At 55.9% G+C, this 22,733-nt stretch overlaps 1 protein-coding gene across 1 annotated transcript; it reads right to left on the bottom strand.

Annotated features, from left to right (window-relative positions):
* Window positions 1-2,906: 2,906 nt before the first annotated feature.
* SLC1A5 (solute carrier family 1 member 5) lies at window positions 2,907-14,802 on the bottom strand. Its single transcript, XM_047077788.1, has 8 exons — window positions 13,634-14,802; window positions 10,837-10,879; window positions 10,357-10,404; window positions 9,300-9,466; window positions 6,367-6,600; window positions 5,409-5,603; window positions 5,130-5,264; window positions 2,907-3,938 (listed from the first exon to the last, which is right to left on the bottom strand). Exons 1-8 carry the CDS (start codon window positions 14,200-14,202, stop codon window positions 3,704-3,706), a joined length of 1,626 nt encoding a protein of 541 aa, XP_046933744.1. The 5' UTR covers window positions 14,203-14,802; the 3' UTR covers window positions 2,907-3,703.
* Window positions 14,803-22,733: the final 7,931 nt, after the last annotated feature.

The following is a 22,733-nucleotide window of genomic DNA, read 5'->3' as shown; positions in this document are numbered from 1 at the left end:
CTGGGCTGACCAAGGTGGGGCTCGAACCCATGAACTGTGAGATCAGGACCTGAGTCGAAAATCAAGAGTCAGATGCTTAACCGACTGAGCCACCCAGGCGCCCCTAAGAGATTATTTTTAAAATCATGTGCAGGGGGCGCCTGACGGGCTCCATCCAAAGAGCATGTGACTCTTGCTCTCAGGGTCATGAGATTGAGCCCCACACTGGGTACAGAGGTAACTAAAATAAGTAAACTTAAATAAAGTCATGCGTAGATGAGTTATATTATCTATTTCATTTCATTCCATTTCAGCAGAGCCAAGAGGGTTTTCCCAGAGCTGATAGTCAAGCCATCACATGCGCTGGTGTGGCCCTCAGGGTGGTTCAAACATGAAAATATCAGATTATAGATTCAACCTGTTGCTAAACGACCACTGCCATGACCACCCCCCCCCCCGCCCCCGTATTATCACTCCCCCGGCTGGACGTGGGGACTCCCTGGATCTCCCTGACCCCGGCAACCAAGGGGTTAACACTGGGCATAGATGGAGTGAATGGAGCCCCCTGTCTTAAATGCTGTTGGATGGTCCGCTCCCTTTACCGAGCAGCAAATATTTGTGTACCCTTCGTGGGCATTGCAAAATATTTGCTATGGAAAGTGGAGGGCAGGCAAAGAGCCATGTACAAATGCACCTTTATATACATTAGCCCCAAGCTGGAAACCACCCAGTGTCCATTACAGGTGAATGGGTAAACAAACGTGAAGGGTGGAGAGCAGAATACTCTTTGGTGATTAAACACAAAAAGGAATAAACTGGTCTGTGCAAAAACATGCCTAAAATCTCAAAGGCAGGATACAAAGTAAGAGAAGCAGGGTGCAAAAGGCAACATACTATATAATTCCACCAATGCGAAATTCTAGAAGAGACAAACTAATCCTTAGTGACCCAAAGCAGATCAGTGGTTGTCGGGCAGAGAGGGATAGATTGCAAAGGAGCAGCAGGAAATCTGGGGGCGGTGGGAGTATCGTGTATCTTGAATGTGGTGGGTTTCACTAACTTATGCATCTTGTCAAAACTCATGCAATTACATTATTCTTTAAATTCTCTAACGGTTATTCATTTTTGAGAGAGAGCGAGTGGGGGAGGGGCAGAGAGAGAGACACAGAAGCTGAAGCAGGCTCTCAGGCTCAGAGCTGTCAGCACAGAGCCCGACGCGGGGCTCGAACTCACAGACTGCGAGATCATGACCTGAGCTGGAGTCAAGTCGGCCGCCCAAACGACTGAGTCACCCAGGCGCCCCCCCCCCATCCAATTACCTACTTTAGCAGATGCACTTTATGGGATGCAAGTTATACCTTAATAAGGTTGACCCCTCCCCCCTACAAAAGTCCAACCGCCCTAGAAACGTTGTCACTAGGAGAGACAAAGCTGTCATCACCCTGTGTCTGCCAGTCCCCCACCCCCATCCTGTGACTATGAGCCCAGGACGCAGGTCCAAGCCTAGTGCAGGGCTAGCCTGAGCACTTCCTCCCAAGCCAGGCTTCTTCAAAGGAGCAAGAGGGGTGTCCCCAAAAACAGGGGTGGATCTGGCAATGGAGGAAGGGAGCGGGAGGTGGGAGCCGGGCCCCGGAAGGTGGCCTCACGTGCGCTTTGCCTTCTGCTCTTATGTAAACTTTCACTAGTGGCCTTTGGGTGAGGCACACACATAACAGAGCCATTGTCACCAGAGGGTGAGACTCCCTAGTACTTACACAAGGTCACACAGCTGGCAGGTAGCAAAAAGCAGGATCTGAGCTAGCCTAACAACCTCTTCTAGCCAGGCGGCTCTGTAGCTGGAGCCCAATTCATTCATTCTGCAAATGTTTATCGAGTACCTACTCCGTGCCAGTCCCCACGCTGTGCCGAGCATACAGTGGTGAACAGGACTAAGGTGGTGGGCACGTTGTGGTGGGAAACAGGTCTGGAGCACCTGTCCACACTGAGGAGGCCTGAAATGGTTCCTGACCCAGATCAGCAAAGTAGTGGCATGTGCCCAGCAAATCTTAAAAAATGGAATAGAAAGAGGTGCCTGGGTGGCTCCGTTGGTTGAGCGTCCGACTTCTGCTCGGGTCATGATCTCATGGTTCGTGAGTTCGAGCCCCGCATGGGGCTGGCTGCTGTCGGCATGGAGCCCGCTTCGGATCCTCTGTCCCCCCTCCCTCTCTCTATGCTCCTCCCCCACTCACATTCTCTCAAGAATAATTAAAAAAAAATGGAATAGAGGAAAAGGGAAATACTATTCTGTTGGGCCTGTCTGGGTTACGTATTCCTCGTATATACACATATTCTATATACAGTATATATATTACCTATGCATGTGTGTATCTCTTTAAACAGGCACCCTTCATAATCTAAATCTAATCCGTTCCCAAAAAAGCATCGAATGGAAAAACTGAGGACAAACAATTATTTTAAGTGGGGAAAACCGTGCCCTCCCAGCTCCTTCCAGCAACCCCAACCGTCTTCCCCAAATACCATTAAAACCCTTCAACACTTTTATAACCACCCACCAAGGATTTGAGCCTAATAGAAAGCAGTGAATGTATCAACTGCTTAACTATTCAACACTTAATGAGCTCATTAGTGGTTATGTTTGTGTGTGATACACAACAGTTTTGCACAGAATCAGATATGAATTAGACTCTCCTTCCACACTGCAATGGTCACGCGATGGAACGAAATACACAAAAACGAACCAACGAAAAGATGCAAAAGATACCCCAAGATACCATCTACAATTGGACTTGGGTTGGCGGTGCCTCCCAGGCACCTGGCAGGAGCCTACACAGGGCCCTAGGAAGGGGGAAGATAACTACTAGTAACGTATAACACGTTTCAGCAGCATACAAGACAGGATCGTTACATCCACATCCCGGACTCAAAACACTTGCACGGCAGGTTTTTTATTCAAACAGCAAATTCTGGTTTAAATAAAAAAAGGGGGGGGGGGAGAGCAGGTCATTACTGCCACTATTGGATAGAGTTCAAGTATCAGGGAAGTACCCGTAAGTGGCTACAGCAGAAAGTCAGTCTCTTCCCAGGAGTGAGTTGTACCTTTTCAGCTGCAAGATGGCATCACGTGGGGTAAAATCGCGCGCATCTTAAGTGTGCAGGCGAACTTCCCCAAATGCATACGTCTGTGTGAGCACCACCCGCGTCGAGACACGGAACATTTACGAGATCGCTTCACCGACTGAGCCACCCGGGCGCCCCGTCGATGGTGTTTTTTGACAAGCAGGTATCTTATGCCAGTGGGTTCTGACTTGTCACGTTCGGTTTTTTTCTGTGTGGCTCATGCTTTTGGTCTTAGAAACATCCGAGGAGATACACTTGATAGTTTTATTGCTAAAAAACGTCCTTTGGAGTGACAGCGGTATTTGTCCTCAGTCTCCCCCACCCTGGCAGGGTCCCCAGGAGTGATTGTTACAGCGGAGGGAACAGAGGGCCTGAGGACAGGGTGGGATGTGCCATGGAGCCGCAAAACACACACACACACACACACACACACACACACACACACACGCCGATACCCCAGCATCGAGGCCTCCCAGATCTGATGTCAGGGAGAGAGGCTGGGACCCTAGATCCCTTAAGTGTGCAGCAGGAAGGGCCTCCAGAACCCCGGTTCACAATCCCAATGTCCAGAGTGCCCCCATCAGCGCAGGGAAAGTCCCCATGGGGTTTACATAACCGACTCCTTCTCGCAGGGGTCTGCATCCCCAGCAGATCCCAGGCGGTGTTTGAGGAGGGGGTTCCCCTCCTCAGTGGGGGCGGGCAGTGGAGCCAGGGGCATCTCACTCTTCACTTGGATCAACTCTGGCACCGAACTCCGCATCTCTGCACGATCCATGTAATTTTGGAGGAGTCCCGCCCCAAAGGCATCACCTTCCACGTTGAGGACTGTGCAGGATCGGTCCCTGAAGAACAGGATAGGGAAGTGAGTGGGAGGGGGGAGGGGAGAGAGGAGAGGGGAGGGCCCAACCTTCCCACCTCTCCTCCCGAATCTTTTTTTTTTTTTTTTTTTCCGAGATAGAGAATCCCAAGCAGGTTCCGTACTATCAGAGTGGAGCCTGAAACAGAGCTCAAACCCACGAACCAGGAGACCATGACTTGAGCCAAAATCAAGAGCCGGATGCTCAACCGACTGACCCACCCAGGCGCCCCCCCCCAAGATCTTGAGGTCCTCGCCACACCCTCCTTCATGGAACCCTGTTCTGCTTCTAGATCCAACTCATTGCTCTATCCTCCCAAATACCCCTTCCTCCTAGAGCCTCCAAGATCTTTTCATCCGGGATCCAAGAAGCCCCCTACCTCTCTTCTTTTCCATGAAATCTAAGCGCCCCATCACACTTTCTTTGCCTTAGAACCCCAACGATCTCCTCCTCCATCCTCTCGGGACCCCAAATGATACTTCTTCCAATAAAGCACAAGATTTGCTCCTCCTAGAACCTCAAAAACTTCATCCCTCCCTTTTCTTGGGGCCTCAAAAGACCCATCCACCTCTCCTCTTCCCACTGAAATACTATGCTCTCCCTCAGGCCTTTCTCATAATCCTAAAGATCTCTTTTGGCCGCCTTATACTTTGTGGGGGTGTGTGCCATTTTCAAACATGGGGCTGTAATTCACATACGGTAAAATTCACCCTTTGAAAGTATACAATCCCGTGGCTTTTCGCATATTCAGAGTTGTACGACCATCACATCTATTTCATTCCAGACCGTTTCCATCATTCTAAAGACACTCTTATACCCATTAAACAGTTATTCTCCATTCCCTCCTCTCTCTAGCCCCTGGCAACTGCTAACCCACAGTCTACAGATTGGCCTATTCCCACATGGGGCTCAGCACTGACAACATGGGGCCTGCCTGGGATTCTCTCTCTCTCTCTCTCTCTCTCTGAAGTAAATAAATAAATAACCATGAAAAAAAAAAAAGAACCTCAAAGATCCCTTCTTCCCTTCTGATTAGAACGCTCAAGGTGCCATCCCCTTTCCTCTGGAACTCCTTCCTTCCTCTACTCTCCTCCTCGGAGGCTCTCGATGACCTTCTTGTTCATCGCCTTTCCCAGGGTACCCCTTGGGCCCCTGAAGCCCCAAACCCAAACTTACACTAGCCAGTCCACAGCCAGGATCAAGGAGATGTCGTGAACTGGCAGGTTGACTGCCTCCAGGATGATGGCCAGAGTGAGAACACCTCCAGACGGAATGCCCGCGGCCCCCACGCTGGACGCCGTGGCGGTGACCCTGGGGGAAGAGAAGGGCGGTCAGCGAAAGATCTCGGTAGGGGGAGAAGCCGCCACGGGAGCCCTGCCCCCCTCCGGCCTCTGTCCATTCTCGGGGGAGGGGTCAAGTGGGCCCGGGGTCCTAGCTGCAGCCACCCACACTCACAGGATGGTGATGACCTTCACAAAGTCCAGGGGTTGCTGGTTGAGCTGTGCGATGAACACTGCGGCCACACACTGGAAGAGCGCCGCCCCATCCATGTTGACGGTGGCACCGATGGGTAGGATGAAGCGGCTGATGTGCTTGGCGACGCCATTCCTCTCCTCCACGCACTTCATCATCAGCGGCAGCGTGGCCGAGCTGAGCGGCGGCAGGTCAGTTAGCGCACTTGACCCGCCCCCTGCCGAAGCCCCGCCCAGACCGCGCTGGCCAATCAGCACAAGCCCATGCTCCGCCCGCCAGCCCAGACCCCGCCCCCGCCAGCCCTGCGCCTCGCCACCCCCAGCCTTCTGCGGTTCTCGGCCCTTCTCTTCCCAGAGCCAGAGGGGGGGGGGGGGGGGGGATCCTGTAGAAGGTCAGGATTCCAACCTGTGTGAGGCCTCGACCCCCTGGGAGGGTATGGACGGCTCTCCTTCACAATACACACAAAAATTGAAACCTAAATTCTATCATGTCTAGCACACTTCCAACCCCCCCCCCCACTCCACCAATAATAGACCTTGGCTAAGAATTACTATTCCCTTGGGGCTGCTGCTGTGGGGACAGCCAGGTTCTGAGGGGACAGGTGGACAAAATACCTAGTAAAGGGTGGAAAGAGCTCCCAGAGGTTGGATCCAGGGGGCAGCACTAGACCACTGTCCCCTAGGGCCAGGCCTTGTGGAGGAGAGGTTTTCAGGAAGGGAAGAAGAAATCTCTAAGCAGTCAGTGGTTTTCCAAATGCGGGGGTGGGGGGTGGGGTGGAGGGGGACGGTTCCAGGACCTTATGAGAAACTTACTAAAGTATGGCCCCTGTACCCAGATCCAACGTCCCCAGATACGAAATTTCAAGGGTCCCCGGAAAGCTGATGTCCACTTAGGGCCCCTTAGCTTAAAAATCCTGCATTGGTCTGCCCCAAGGCCATACCTAGAAGAGGTCCCGAAGGCAGTGGCCAACGGTGTCACGATACCCCACAGGAAGCGGTAGGGGTTTTTGCGGGTGAAGAGGAAGTAGATGAGGGGCAGCACCAGGAGCCCGTGGATGGCGTGGCCCAGCAGGCAGCACAGGATGTATTTGCCGAGACTGGTGAAGAGCAGCCCCACGTCCTCCACGGCCACGATCTTGCCAGCCACCAGGAACAAGATGCCCACGGGGGCATACCTAATTACACAGGAGACCCACTGCAGCCTCTGACTCCGTGCCCGCCCAGGGCCGGGCTTTGCGCTCAGTGCGCAGCCGGACCACAACCTCCCTCGCGGGCAGGAGACACCCAGATCCATGTGTGATTGAGTTCGGGCACCTTCCCTGCCTGCCATCCTCCAAGCTCGATCCCCTTAAAAATAGGGCAGAGGGGAAAAAAAAAAAAAAAAAAATAGGGCAGAGGGGAGGGGCGCCTGGCAGGGAGCAGGGGGCTGTCAGTTACACGCCCAACTTCCGCTCAGGTCATGATCTCGCAGTTCATGAGTTCGAGCCCCACATCGGGCTCGCGGCTGACAGCTCAGGGCCTGGAGCCTGCTTCGGAGACTGGCGTTTGTTTCCCTCCCTCTCTGCCTCTCCCCCGCTCATGTTTTTTCTCTCCCAAAACTAAACATTAAAAAGAAAAAAAAAAAAAAAGGAAGAGAATTGAGCAGAGGGAGATCAAAGAAGCCTGGGAGCCTCTATTGCCAGCCGAAGTACAATCGCCAACCAGATTTGGACTTAACACGTGCCCCCCCCACCCCATGCGTGAGGCATTTACGTTTTCTGGGTTCGTGGTTATAGCAGCTAGGATGATTTAAACCGATTCAATCTCTCCCCACGTCCATGCAATATAAACAGTCCGCGGTTCATGTCTTAATAACAACCCATAGATATAAAGTGGTTGACTCTTTACCGCAATCCCACGAGGGAGCCCCTCTTTTAGTCTTTTGAAGCTATGGTTGAATTAAAATCTCACAGGTCCGTCAAACAGGGACATTGCTACCAGCCTCATAGGAATGTCGGACGTTAATGAGGTGCTAGGTGAAAGGACTTGAAAGCTTTCTGTACACGATAAGTGATCTATGAACTTCTGCTGGAATTATTATCGCCCTTCCTGGAGCAAAGATCCCAGGGGCGCTCGTGCCTCCCAGCCAGGAAGCCTCCCAAGACTGCCTCTCTGTTTGATCACTGCGGCTTGTTGTCTCTCAAACCCCTTCCCCTCTTTGGTAACAGAAGAAAGGCGGCATTTCCCAGCCACCTGTAAAGCTACGTTTGGCCAAATGCCCAAGCTCTGGCCTGTGGGATATGCCCACAAGTTATACAAGTGATGTACTTGATAAAGATTAGTGTTGATCAGAGGCACGCTATAGGTCAGGCAGTGCCCCAAGGACTTTACACGTTTTTCTTTTGTTTTGTTTAACGTTTATTTATTTCTGAGAGCGAGGGAGACAGAGCTCGAGCAAGAGAGGGGCAGAGAGAGAGGGAGACACAGAATCCGAAGCAGGCTCCGGGCTGTCAGCACAGAGCCTGACGCGGGGCTCGAACTCACGGACCGTGAGATCACGACCTGAGCCGAAGTTGGACGCTCAACCGACGGAGCCGCCCAGGCGCCCCAGGACTTTACACGTTTTAACTCATTTGTGCCTGGAACTGTCAATCCCATTGTCTAGATGGGGAAACTGAGACACAGCGAGGTAAGTAACTTGTTAGAGGGCACGCGGGTGGGAAGCGGCTTGGAGCCTACTCTTACCCACCCACCACCCTGACTCTCTGGCAAGGAGCCTTTACGAGGTTGTGCAGCCTCTTAAATGTCACCTGCACCAGAATCAGGATGGGGCGGGGGGGGGGCAGGGAGCGGAGGGATTTGTTAAAAATGCAGCATGGGGCGCCTGGGTGGCGCAGTCGGTTAAGCGTCCGACTTCAGCCAGGTCACGATCTCGCGGTCCGTGAGTTTGAGCCCCGCGTCAGGCTCTGTTCTGGGCTGATGGCTCGGAGCCTGGAGCCTGTTTCCGATTCTGTGTCTCCCTCTCTCTCTGCCCCTCCCCCGTTCATGCTCTGTCTCTCTCTGTCCCAAAAATAAATAAAAAAAAACGTTGAAAAAAAAAAAATGCAGCAATCCTGCTCCCTCTCCTGATTTCCCACCTTCTCGATCTCAAGATCCTGGATCTCGATTCAGGGAAGGTAGAAGCCAGAGGCCTCTGCACATGTGAGATCATTTAATAAAACTGATAATAATAATCATAGCTAACATTAAGTAAATGCTCAGCAGGTGTTAGGCCTTTAAAACATTTTGGGGCGGGGGGGGGGGGCGGCGCCTGGGTGGCTCAGTCGGTTAAGCATCCGGCTCTTGATTTCGGCTCAGGTCATGGTCTCACCGTTCGCGGGATCGAGCCCCGAGTCAGGCTCTGTGCTGTCAGCACAGGACCTGCTTGGGATTCTCGCTCTCCCTCTCTCTGCCCCTGTCCCACTCTTGTGCTAGCACGTGTATGCAGACACACAAGCTCACTCTCTCTCTCAAAATAACTAAAAAAAAAAACAACCCACTTTGTAAGTGCTTTACCTTTACCTCATGCCACTCGTCTCCTGTACATTCGATCACATTTAAGTCTCTGCAACTGAGATGCACTAGCTAAACCGGGGCCACGGCTTGGCCGTCCGTCCTTTTGTCACTTTCCAGGAGGGTCCGGAAGGTGCCCCCGTCAGTCTTAGCTCCCAGAGGATACAGCACTGTCCTCACGTTATAATGAGGAAACTGAGGCACAGAGAGGGTAAGTCACTTGCCCAAAGTCACACAGCCAGGGGACGGTCAACGCTGGGTGCGGGCCCAGGCCGGGCGGCTCCAAGCAGCAGAGGGAGGGTTGCCCGATCCCACATCCCCAGCCCCCACTCCCCCCACCTACCACATGATCCAGGAGACCAGCACCATGGTGGCGTCATTGAAGGAGTTGAAGAAGCGGATAAGCAGCTCTCCCTCGGGCCCCAGCTTCTGCAGGGCCACGCCAAAGATAATGGCAAATACCACCAGGCCCAGGATGTTCATACTATCTACCTCATCCCCAACGGGCACCTTTGGGTGAGGAACAGATCAGAAAGGGAGGAGGAAACTCAGTCAACCTGCGCGGTCACTAAGGGCCTGTTCTGGGCACTGCTGGGACCCAGCACAGACAAGATGGCTCCTTGGGTCCCTTCCTCCCAAGGCTCACGGTCCAGGTCCTGGGGAAACAGACCTGTCATCAGGGACCACCCACGATGGTTGGACTAGGGAAACCCAAGGTAGTGTGGGAATTGAAGGCGTTGCCGGCTTGGTTGGGGGGAGGCGGATCAGGGAGGGCTTCGTGGAGGAAGGGGCAGAGATCTGGAGGAGGATGAACCAGGTAAAGAGCGGCGGTAGAAGGTTCCAGAGAGAGGAAACAATGCGCAACAGTCTGGAAAGGGCAGCAGCTCGGGCATTCGAAGAGCAGAAAGAAACCCACTGGGGCTGGAATAGGCCGGGCAGAGCCAAAACAGGAAGCTGGGTGGGCGGCCGGGCAGAAGCCCGATTCTGCAGCGTCTCCGGGATTGTGGCCAGAAGCCTGGGCTTTCTTCTGAGGGCACTAGGGAGCCCAAAGGGGCTGCAGGCAGGGGAGAGACAGCGTCAGGTCTGTGCTTTGGAAAGACCACTCTGGCTGCCAGGCGGAGGAGGGTAGGGAGGAGAGGGGGGCTCTGGGGGCAGATCATCCCAGGGCAGGATGGGATTCGGGCAAAAGAGAAGCCCGGACCAGGGAGGGAGAAGAGGGGGCCAAACGAAGGTACCAGAAGAGACAGAAACGGGGGAGAGGCTGCAGAGAGTGTAAAACAAATACCACCAGATGTCTGAAGACAGGGGACAAAGGCCGGGGTGGGAGCAAAATGGAAAACCCACAACAACGGGCCAAGGGATGCACCCCTTCCTCCCCCCATCCCTTCCCCTGCTCTCACCTTCACCTTGGTTCCGTTGATCCATCTGCTTTCATAGACGGTACTGTACTGCAGGTGGGGTTGGGAACAGTCAGTATCCGTGGCCATGGAGGCTCCCCCACCCTGTCCTGCCCTAAGCGCCCCCTAAACATGATCTCCTTTTATCCCCGCCAGCCACCGCCCCGAGGCAGGATTTTCTTATCAGGCGCCCGTTTTCCAGAGGCGGAAACCGAGGCTCTCAGAGAGGAAAAGGCAGTTGCCCGGGGTCACGCCGCTGGAATTAGAACCCAGAAGGGGCTCAGAACCCGCATGCTCCTTTCTCGAGGAGGGGCACGGGATGGGTTTCGGAGGTTCCCCAAGGACCCTGCGAGATCGTTCAGAAATACGCGGGCATGTGCCCTTGGCCAGGCAGCACCGTAGAGCTGGCACCAAGGGACTCCAACTGGCTCTCCCCCTCCTTGCCCGCCCCCCACCCCTCGGGACACACCCCCAAGGACTCACTGAGCTGAAGGCTGCGGACACCAGGTTGGAGGGGAAGATATTTCTGCAGAGACAGACACGGGGGGGGGGGGCGTGTTATTAAATACCACGGGGGGGGGGTTACGGGGCGGGGGGGGGGGTCTGAGGAGCTGGGTTGGCCTCTTGCGATGGGAAAAAACTCGGGAGGCCCCACTGGCCCCCAGGCCCCAGCCAGGCTTGGTCAGGCAGAGTTGAGCCCTGGCCTGCACACTTTTCCAGGGTGTGGGGAGTCTGAGCTGGCCTCCCAGGGCCCCCGTGGGGTGGCCGGCCAGCCCCGAGGGATTGTGGACTGGCCGTAAGGAATGCTGGCTTCCCAAGGCAGGCTGGGGCAGGGTCACCTGGGCCTCAGCTCCACCCCGGGCAGCAAACTTAATACCCTGGGCGTGTTGCATCAGCCAACTTCCTCCTGGAGGGCCGAGAAACGCTGCAGCCCTGGGGCCGGGCTGAGAAAGGCAGGGGACGGGGGTGCACTGGAAAAGGGGTAGTGAGAGAGGGTGACAAGGGATGGCGGTGTGTGCGCAGCAGCCCGCATTCAACCCCACTGGGCGTGTCAGGGGATCAGCGGGACCCTGACCCTCTTGCGTCTCGGAGAGGGAAGAAAAGAAGGGCTGAAGTGTCCACAGTCCCTGCAGTGCTTGATCTAAAGCCACTCGTGTAATCCTGGCTCAGGGATCCGCACCGTCATCCCCATTTTCTAGAAAAGGGAACCGTGGGGCGCCTGGGTGGCTCAATCGGTTGAGCATCCGACTCTTGATTTCCGTTCAGGTCTGGATCTCATGGTTTGTGAGACTGAGCCGACCCTGAGACTCCGCACTGAGCTTGAGATTCTCTCTCTCTCTCAATCGCTCTCCCTCTGTCCCTCTCCCCCACCCTCGCGCGCTCTCTCTCTAAAAATTAAAAAAAAAAAAAAAAAAAAGTAGGGGCGCCTGGATGGCTCAAGTCACTTGAGTGGCCAACTTCGGCTCAGGTCATGATCTCGTGGTTCGGGAGTTCGAGACCCGCATTGCCGGGCTCTGTGCTCCCAGCTCGGAGCCCGGAGCCTGCTTCGGATTCTGTGTCTTCCTCTCTCTCTCTCTGCCCCTCCCCTGCTCGCGCTCTGTCTCTCTCTCTCTCTCTCAAAAATATATAAACATTAAGAACAAGAGTACTTAAACATAAAAACAGTAAAGGGAACCCAGACAGCTGGCTGGAAGGTCCCAACCACTCCTCACCACGTGAGTGGGGGAACGGCGGTTGCTGTGGGTCCCTAGACAGTTTCTCATGTCAACACGTGAGAAACTCGGGGGCAGAGGTGAGGGTTCGGACTCGTGGGACAGGGTCGGTGCGCACGTGCTCTTGAGCGTGTGCCTAGGTGACGCTCGATGCGCCGCTGTGGTCAGTGGCATCCTCGAGTGGCCGTGTAAAGGGATGTTAGTACACCGTGGGTGAGCACACGTGTGACAGCCGGTGTAAGGCCACGTGTCAGTGTGAGAGAAGCCACAGCTGTGGCTGGATGTCCGAGGGCCTGTGTCCAGCTCCGCGTCAATTGGCCAGAAAGCTGTGTGGTTCTGAGACGTTCCAGAAAAGTCTCTGAGGGGCTGGCCAAGTGTGAGTGACTTCTATTTTGGCACACAGGGGGAGCCTGTACACATACACATCAACAGCCCTCGAGTGGGTGTGCCCTTGGCCCGGGAGGCCCGTATCCACCCAGGCCTGGCAGGGCTGGGCCAGGACCCAGCTAATCTCGCCCCGCCAGGAGACGACCATCCACTACAGCTTTGGGACACCAAGCCGGCCCAGAGTCTCATCTCAGCCTGCGCTGATACCCCCCCGAGAGGCTGGGAGAACCCTGTTCTGTGACTCATCATTTCCTCCCCCCCCCCTTCCTGGAAGTCCCCAACCCACCTGGAGACACTGAATCAGGAGGTCCCAAAGGCAAGGCCATGTGGACCCAGGGGTCTGCCCTCCTCAAAAGGGAAGAACTATTCTTGGGATGGGGCGGGGGGCTGGTGGGGGGGGGAGCAGAGACCAGAAGGCAAAGAGCCTGCTCTCTTTCTAACCGGTCCCGCTGGCCCCCGCTTCTGGGCCGCCTGGTGTTGGTTGGGGGGGGCGAGAAATGGAATGGCAAGTCTTTGGAGGTGGCAGGATTTAGCAGGAAGATGTAAAAAGGGAAGTGGCCAGGGCCCAGGCCCGGGCGGGGAAGGGAGGCTGAGAAAAAAACCTGGCTGGGTCCGGGTAACGGGGATGACACATAATGTGGGGGAGCCCTGGGACTGGGAAGAGGGCCTGGCACAGGTCACTCAGATCTCCTCAGGTCCCCTATGAACTCCTCGGGGGTCACAAGCTCTCTGACTCTGGACTCAAATCCTGAGGCCCTGAGCGCCCCCAAATCCCCTCCCAAGTCCCCCCAGAATCCTCACCCCTCACAGAAAAGCCTCTGTATCCCTTCCCTCCCCCACAAACTCCCCAAGCATTACTTTCTTCCCTCTACAAGACTTCCTTGTCTTATCACCGTCTTGCAGCGTCCCCACTTACGTCCCCAGGCGCCCCCATTCGAAGCCTCCTTCCCCAGGGGTCTGTCCTCACTCGCTGGCCTCTGACCCTCAAAGGGCCACACCATCACCACCCAGCCCTGGGGCGCGGGCCGGGGGGGGGGGGTGTCCGGGCTCTGGAGGACTCAAAACCCTCTAGCGTTCGCGTGGTCGCTCCGGCCATCCCTAACCCGGGTCCCCTCCCCACGTGGCTTCCCCGCCCCCGCCCCCCCCCCTCGACGACTTCCACCGGGCGGGCGGGGTCTGACCTCACAAGATCCAGGAACGAGTCGAGGACTTCCTTGCTGGGGGCCTCTTCCTCGGCGCCCGTGGCGCCGACCGAGGCGTTGATGGCGGCGAAGGTGGCGCCCGGCCGCAGGGCCAGCGCCAAGCCCACGCCGAGCGCGGACGCCAGCAGCGTGGTGACCAGGAAAAAGAGCAGCGCCCAGGCGCCCAGGCGGCCGAGCGCGCTCGAGTCCAGGCTGGAGGCGCCGCCGATCAGGCTGCACACCACCAGCGGCAGTATGATCATCTTCAGCAGGCGCAGCAGCAGCTCGCCGGGGAAGGCGAAGGCCGCCAGGCGCGCGGGGCCCAGCGCTAGCGCGCCACCGGCCCCCGAGACCCCCAGCCCCAGCGCCACGCCTGCCACCACGGCCGCCACCGTCAGCAGCACCAGCAGGTTGGCGCGAAGGCAGCGGCGCACCCGCTCCCGGGAACCGCAGCAGCGGCCTCCTGCCGGGTCGGGGTCCTCTTTAGGGAGCAACGTCGGGGCACCGTTCCCGGTGGGCTCGGCCGCCTCGAACCCCTTGGGGTCTCCGCGCGGGGGATCGGCCACCATGTTGGAACGCCCCCCGGAGTTCTGCGGCGTCTGGAAGCTGCGAGCGCTTGGGGGGCTCCTTCCTGGAACGCCGACGTTCCTTAGAACGGAGAGTTTTGTAACACGGCCTGGAGGCCGGAACTTTGGAGGGTTCCTTGGAGTTGGGAGTTCACAGCGCCGGGGTTCCTTGGCTCGTGGAAGCTGGAGTGTCTGAGATCCCGAAGCTGGGCGCCGAGGCTCCTCTGCTCTTCCAGGTTGTGTCCTGCGCCCGAAAGCTGGGAGCCCCTGGGTTTCTCGGCCCTAGGGATGGGAATACAGGAGTGTATCAGGCTGGGACAGGGGTTCTTGGGCTCTGGAAGGCTGAAGGCGTCCAAGTGGCAGAGGTCCTCAAGAGGCCACGTCCCGGTAGCGCCGATCCGGGAGGCAGGGATCCGGGGCGCCGGGGTCCTGGAAACGGAGGCTGGGAAGCTTGAACCTGGGGGACGGGAGACAAGAGCTCCAGGAAGAGGGGAGCTGGGCTTTTGCGTCCGGGAGGGGAGATCCAAGCCCCTGAGTGCGGAAGGCTGCGGTCCAGGACCCTGGGAGGTAACGGCCACCGATCCCGGGGGCAGCTCGCGGGCGCGCCGCGTGGCTCTGAGCCCGCACGGCGGAAGCTGCGAGAATTAAGGGCAGGGGCGAGGCTTGAGAAGGCGGGCAGCGAACCGCGGGCGCCGATTGGCGGCAGTGTTTAATGGGCCATTCTGCGAGCGAGAGGTGGGGCTGAGGCCAGAGCGGGGCCAATCAACCGTAGAAGGCAGACTAACAAACTCTCTATCGAGGGGCGGGGACACTGTGGGGGGTGGGGGGGTGGGGAACGGGGGCGGGGGCGGGGCCCTGTTGGGGCGGGGCCTAACGGGCGAGGCTTTTTTTTTTTTCCCGCCAAAGGAATCGCGATGCAGGTGGGGGCCGTTAACCGACAACAGTTCCCTGGCTTGAGGGTCTCTAGAAAGTGCAAGTGGTCGGCAGGTGGCTCAACCCAGCGGCGACGGCTCCGCCCCGAGTCCAGTCTTTCGTCGCCCCTCGGAGCTCAAATTCCTCGAATGTAAAATGCAGATTAGGAAAAGCCCATCCCGCCCACGATTGGCGTTAAGATTTCAATTAGATGGAGGTATTTATTCAATAATGTTAACAAGGAAAACAAATAAAATGTTCCCGGGGCGCCCGGCGGGCTCAGTGGGTGGAGCCTGCCTGCGACTCTTGATCTCCGGGTTGTAGGTTCGATCCCTACGTTGGGTGTAGACCTAAAAATAAAATCTTAAAACACGGGTTTAAAATAAATATTCCCAGTTCAGAGCCCGACGCTTATCAATAACGGCAGTTCCTATATTAGGGTGGTAATCCACTCACCCCTGGGTATGCAATTCATAATTCACTCGTTAAAAATTAGAATCCACTCTTATGTGCTAATTATTTCACAAACGCTTTCACCAAATATTTCCCCCCACATTTTATTATGAGAAATGTCAAACATACAAAAAAATTGTGAAGCATCTTGCAGGCAACATCCATCTCTACAATTATTTCATCAAATTTCTCTGTCGTGTGTATTATCTATACTATAGGCATAGATGTCAGTATCTCGTCTATATAATTTCTGCCCACTTATCTCCCTATCCATTCATCCATTCACTTTTTAAACTTCATTTTGCTTAATTTTCTTTGTTGTTTATTTATTTATTTTAGAGCCCTAAAAAAATATGGTTTGGGCTCCGACCAGCTCCGGGTGCTGCTGGTGAGTTCTCCCTCCTGGTCACCACCAGCCCGAGACCCAGACCCACTTGGGAAGGGGCTTTGAGAACTGTCTTTGAGAACACATCTGTAGGATCTCAGCCAGTGGGGCCAGGCTGAGCTGAGATCTGCCCAGGCTCTGAAGCACGTGCCACCCCAGGCACGTGTGGCCTTGCGGACCTCCGACCTGTGTCTCTCAGACACTCCGCGTTCCCAAATCTTCCCTCCTCCACTGCTTTAGAAAGCCCCCACCCCCTTCTCACTCTTACAGGCCGAAGTTATTTTCATTTAACAAACTCCTGCTCAGCTCCTGGGCTTGGCTGTGCGCGAGAAAGTGTGGGCGCTAAAGCTACCGAGGCATGGGTTCGAATCCGGCCTCCGCCACTTACCGGCAGGTGCAAAGCCCTGAGGCGGCAGGAAGAGAGGCTTCCGCCCCGTTAGAAATGCTGTCGGACGTTATCTTGTCGCCACTAATCCTGGAGACCTCAAGCCCTAGTTTTTCTGATTTGGGAGCAGACGGAGGAATGGGGTTTGCTGTGGCCCAAACCCCCTACCTGGGCAGGGAATTTGAACTCGGGTGTCTCTGACCCTAGGCTGCGCCCTCAACCCCTAATGGGACACTATGGCTACCACTGTGGCTCCTCCCGTAAGCAGAGGCATTTCTGTCGAGGGACCATCACCTATTCCGAGCACAATGTCAGGCTCTGTGATGGATGGTGCTAGGGCCCTGTCCTGCGGGGACTCACAGGACAAGTGGGGAGACCACTCATCCCCAGAAGGTGATGACAGAGAGAGCAGGGTGGGATGGGCAGCCCAGAAGGGATGCTTGACCCAACGCGGGGGTCAGGGAAGGCTTCCCGGAGGAGGAGACATCCCGCCTGGGATAGCAAAGAGTTGGACCAAGCCCAGGGAGAGGGTATTCCGGGCAAAGGGACCAGAACCTGCAAAGCCCCAGACTTGAGAAGAGCTCAGAATGTTCCCAGGCGTGGCCCTGACTTAGTCACTCCACCCTCTGAATGGCCCCAGTGGCTTCCCTAGGGACAAAGTCTAAATTCTCCGGCTGGGCATCTGTCTGTCCAGCGATTCATTCCCTCAGTCAGTCAACAAACCACAGCCACAGAGCAGAACACAGAAGAGCCGTCAAACAAGACGAGACAGACGGGGACCTGGGTGGAGGGCAGGCTTCAGAAATAAATCCGGTGTCCAGAAATATTGTTGAGGAGGAACACACGAGGGGCGAGAGAAGGCGCAGAGGACCGGGCCCCGCACCTTCTGTGGGGGAAAACAAGTATTTACCCGCCTCTGTCTCGAATGCACTGACGGTCTCTTGCAGGGTGTCACAGAAGCTGCCCGGAGTGGCTGCTTTCAGAGACAAAAGCGTGGCTTTGCGGTTCAGCGTGAGCGTTGGGGCTCCCCCAGCTGCCAAACGGAGACGGCAGCGGCGGCGTCTGGCCTCAGAGCTCACGGAGGGACCAACCAAGGTCACGTCTACCAAGTGCTCTGGGTCGGTGGCCGGCCAACTGCAGCCCTCATGGGATTCGAAGCTGGGATGACCTCTTGAGACCCACATTTTATCTAAGGCCAAAGTGGAAAAGGGCTTTTTCCGTATCTTCCCTCGGACACAGATGCCCAGGCTGGTGCCCCCCACCCGAGAAGCGTTCGGGTCTCGGGGCAACTGGGCAAACAGAGCCTGAGAGGAAGCAGCTGGGACCTGGCAGCTGGGTTTCAGGTGCGGCGGCTGCAGGTGGCCAGGCTGGGGGGGGGGGGAGGGGGGCAGGGAAGCTTCTGGCAGCCCTCCTGGTGAGCAGGGCCCTGGGGACGGAGACGTGGCCCAGGCTGGTTGGGCAACACGGGCAAGGGCCAGGCTGCGCCCAGGCCCTGCTCTTGAATTTCAAGTGTGGGGGTGCCAGATGGGGAGGCAAGATGGTGGGGAGGAGTCTCCAGGACTCAGGGGACCCTGGAGCTCAAAGTCGCCCCGAACGTTCGGGAAGTACGGGGTGGGTCTGGGCCAAGAGGGGAAGGTTTGAGGGTTTGGTCCAGGATTGGCCGGTGGAGCGTCCCCACCCCTTCCCCTCCTCAGGCTTGGAGAGAAAAGTATACCAACTAGTCCCAGCCAGCCTTCCTTCCCCTCCGCCAAGCCTCCCACCCAGACTGGGATTTCATCATTGGAAAAGAAAAGGCCTGGGGCTCTGGGAAGGAGGTGAGAGGGGCCCGGAGGACGCTGGGCGGAGCGGTGTGGCATCTGCACCGCACGGAGCAGGGAGGGCCTTCCTGGCCTCAGTCTGCCGCCCGCGAAATGGGTATCGTTTGGCTCCGTGAGAGGGCGGGGTATCTGACAGCTGGAGGGACCGAGTTGACTTCGGGGGGGGGGGGCATCCGCCACCTCCCTCAGACCTGTGATCGGGAGCCCCCAGAGGATGCGGCCTCTGCTCCTCCCTCAGATTTGCATTCATGTGTTCAGCAAACTTTTTCTGAGAAGTCCAGTCTGGGAAGTGAGGCCAGGGACGGTTTCCTGGACGAGGGGGCATCTGAGCCGAACTGTGAAGGACGTCAGAGCTGACCAGCGAAGGAAGGAGGGAAAGGGGAAGGGCAGAGGACACAGCCCGGGCAGAAAGACCTGGAAGTGAGGAATTTATGAAACTAAGAAGAGTTCCATTTGGAAACTGCCAAGAAATGAGGCCCGGAGGGGGCGTCTGGCTGGCTCAGTCGGGAGACCATGCGACTCTTGATCTCGGGGTCATGCGTCCGAACCCCACATGGGGTGTAAAATAAAGTCCTGGGGCGCCTGGGTGGCTCCGTCGGTTGAGCGTCTGGTTCTTGATTTCGACTCGGGTCGTGATCTCACGGTTCTCACGGTTCGTGAGATCGAGCCCCATCTCTGCGCTGACATCAGAGCGGCTGCTTGGGATTCTCCCTCTCCTTTTCTCTCTCTTCTCCTGCTCTTTCTTCTCTCTCTCTCTCTCTCTCTCTCTCTCTCTCTCAAAAGGAATACATACACATTAAAAAAACAAAGTCTTTAAAAAAAAGACTTTAGCCAAAATCATTCATTTAATTCGGTTTAAAGGCAGCGGGGTCCTGCTGCGGTCACAGCGGTGGCCAAGGGGGTTCCACTCTGTCCTCAGGGAGTCTTAGTAACCACATCACATGCTTCCATTGCATGTTGACCTACAGATTCCCGGCCCTGAGGCAAAACAGAAGGAAGGAAAATCCTACCACAACCCCAGAAGAAGAGAACGAGAATATCAGTGGCCGGTCCTCAAGATTCTAGAATTGCACTCCTTTGATGGGAGTGCTTAGGGGTTCTTAGCACAGTCTATACATCTGTATTTTCTTTCTTTTTTTTTTTTTAATGTTATTTATTTTTGAGAGAGCGTGAGCAGGGGAGGGGCGGGGGGGGGGGGGACAGAAGATCAAAAGAAGGCTCTGTGTTGAAAGCAGAGAGCCCCATGCAGGGCTCGAACTCGTGCAACGTGAAATCCTGACCTGAGCCGACGTCGGCCGCTCAAGGGACCGAGCCACCCGGGGGGCCCCTCCAGATCTGTATTTTCCAACCTCAGTTGTTAACCTACTAGGCGTAAAACAGTGAGTCTCAAGCAGTCAATCGGGGCATGTGTAAAAATAATTATGGTTTCCTGGTATTTTAACTTAACTGTGGGCGCGCACCTGTTCACACACACACTGCGTTGCCGATAAAATATGAATTCTGTTGTGCGTCGAGTGAGGTAAATTGGACACACTTGGAAAAAATTGTTTTTAATTTTTTTTTTAACGTTTATTTATGTTTGAGACAGAGACAGAGCATGAACGGGGGAGGCTCAGAGAGAGGGAGACGCAGAATCCGAAGCAGGCTCCAGGCCCTGAGCCGTCAGCACAGAGCCCGACGCGGGGCTCGAACTCACGGACCGTAAGATGGTGACCTGAGCCGAAGTCGGACGCTCTACCGACTGAGCCACTCAGGCGCCCCAAATCGGAAACGCTTTGAAAAACACTGGTCTGCGGCCCCCTACCCAATCGTCTCCCCATCTTTTTCTCACACAAACGTCTCTTTGCTTTCAGCCAAGATTTTCTCATGCCAACCCAGGGATCCCCTGTGTCCTCCAGACCCCCAGCCTGGGTCACGTGTCCCTCCAAGCTCCTCCAGTCCCTCGAGTCTCCCATCCCAGCCCTGCCCACTCTGGACGGTCACTGTCTGGGGATAGGTCTGTCCCCACCATTGGGCTGGAGGGTGGGGGCGTCTTCACCGCCGAGTCCCCAACATTGCCCTGCACGGGGCCCGGGGCGCACAGTAGGGGCTCTGGGAATGTGGTCTGACTCTTTCAGAAGCGGGAAGGAAAGGAAGGAGGCAGGCCACTTGGGTACACCGGAGCCAAAAGACTCGGGGCCTTCGGGCATCCAGGCCTGTCTGGGAAGCCGCGGCCTGGGACCCGGGAGACTCGCCCAGACCTTCCCTTCCTACCTTTCTAGTTATTTATTTAGGAGCCGGCTTGTCTGGGCTGCTCTGCCCCGCCCCCGCCCAGCTGCAGGCCGCTTGTGGCGCAACAGTAACTCTCGGGTTTCTGGGCCTGAAGGCCCAGAGAGAGGGTGCTGCCCTCCTTACTTCTCCCCACACCCAGTTAAGGTCCTGGGAGCTGGTTCCCAGGCCAGTTTTGCCCCCTACTCCACCACTCCCGGGCCTGCCCCGGGACCCCACCGCTGCCTCAGAGCTTGGGTGACCTGGATGGAAACACACTGGATGCTTTCAGGGAGTCAGGATAGGATAATGGTCAAGGGTGTGGGGTCAAGGGTACGGGGCAGCGACAGGGGCCCTCCCACTTCTCAGCTGACCTTGGGCGAGGGATTCTGCCTCTGAGCCTCATGTCCTCAGCTCTGAAGCAAGATGAAAGTCGTATTTACCCCCAGGGTGGCAGGAGAATTAAATAAAACCAGGTGGCCGCAAAAGATAGGCCTTGGCCATGTGACAAGAGGTCAGTATATGGTACATTAGTCTATCAGTATATCAGATTATTGGCTTTTCCCTTTAGAGATCCCTGGTCAGAAGTTCGCCAAGCCATACCCCCCCTGGGGGCGTGGGGGGGGGTCTGAGGCGAATCCAAAGGAACATGGCCTTGGGACACCTGGGTGGCTCATTTGGTTGGGCGGCCGACTTCGGCTCAGGTCATGATCTCAGAGCTTGGGGGTTCGAGCCCCGCGTCGGGCTCCGTGCTGACCGCTCGGAGCCTGGAGCCTGCTTCCGATTCTGTGTCTCCCTCTTTCTCTGCCCTTCCCCCCGCTCTCAAAAATAAAATATACATTGGGGCCCCTGGGTGGCTCAGTCGGTTAAGCGTCCGACTTCCGCTCAGGTCACGATCTCGCGGTCCGTGAGTTCGAGCCCCGCGTCGGGCTCTGTGCCGACGGCTCAGAGCCTGGAGCCTGTTTCCGATTCTGTGTCTCCCTCTCTCTCTGCCCCTTCCCTGCTCATGCTGTGTCTCTCTCTGTCTCAAAAATAAATAAACATTAAAAATAAAATAAAATAAACATTAAAAAAAACAAATTAAAAAAAAGGAACATGGCCTCGTCAGGAGCTAATTCAAAGGGTAAATGATCACGCAGCCTGTTCACGGTGACTATGTGGGTGTCATCTCCGAAGGCAGCCGGCGTGAAGGACCAGGACGTTGTGAGTCTGGAGTTTTTGTCACCTCCAGCCCCCTGAGGCTAGGGCAGCCCCTGAGTATCAAGTGGTCTCCCCACCTGTGCGGCTGGCCAGCTGGGTCCCCAGAGAAACGTCCAAAGAGCCACCGCTTTACTTCTGAGAAGAGTGTGAGGCCAGTGACCTGGCTTTGAGGGGGGGTCGGGATTTGCACTTGAGCTTGAGATGACGGGGCATCTGAGTTCATCTGCGTGCTGATCAACGGGCTCTGGGCAAAGTCCCCCCCCGCCCCCCGCCGGAGTTGTGGGGTGGGGAGGACGGTGAACGATGTTGCCACCTTGACCTCAAGTAACGCTTAGTTACCATTTGAGGGCCCATTAGAGACCAGTGGGTCCGATCCCCTCGTGGTACAGACAAGGAAACCGAGTCACGAAGTCCCCCAGGGCATTACTGGCCAAGGCAGAGAAGCCGTCAGCGGGGATGGAGATGGGATATCAGGCCGGGAAGAGCGGAGGGCACAAACACCCAGAATAACCAGAGAAGTCCGAGAAGGACATCAAGATACCTTCCACCCATTTTATCTTTTTGACCCCAAGGCACCAAGTTAAAAAAATGTATTTAAAAAAAAAATAAATAAGGGGCGCCTGGGTGGCTCAGTCGGTTGAGCGTCTGACTTCGGCTCGGGTCACGACCTCACGGTCCATGTGTTCGAGCCCCGCGTCGGGCTCTGTGCTGATGGCTCATGGCCTGGAGCCTGCTTTGGAGTCTACGTCTCCCTCTCTCTCTGCCTCTCCCCCCGCTCACACTCTGTCTCTCTCGCTCTCAAAAATAAAGAAACATAGAATTTTTAAAATAAGTATACATTTAAAAAAAAATTTTTTTGGGGGGGGTGAAACCGACACAACATGAAAATGAACCGTTTTCAAGCAAACAATCCAGCGCCATTCGGTACAGTGCCAGTGTTGTGCAACCACCACCTCTGTCTAGTTCCAAATCATTTTTGTCACCTCCCCCAGCCCCTGCCAGGGAAACCCGTGCCCATGAAGCAGTGACTCCCCATCCCTGCCCCCGGGTGCCAACACCAGTAATCCGCGTTCTGTTTCTGTGGATTTGCCTCTTCTGGGGATCGTTCGCACAAACGGAACCGCACAGTATGTGA

The sequence above is a fragment of the Lynx rufus genome, unplaced genomic scaffold (genome assembly GCF_022079265.1).
Source record: "Lynx rufus isolate CCGP_SWC_20201006 ecotype Redwood Valley unplaced genomic scaffold, mLynRuf1.p SCAF_16, whole genome shotgun sequence".
NCBI classification, from domain to species: Eukaryota; Metazoa; Chordata; class Mammalia; order Carnivora; family Felidae; genus Lynx; species Lynx rufus.
The sequence above is the reverse complement of the archived record's forward strand: the minus strand, read 5'-3'. Positions and strand labels throughout refer to the sequence as shown.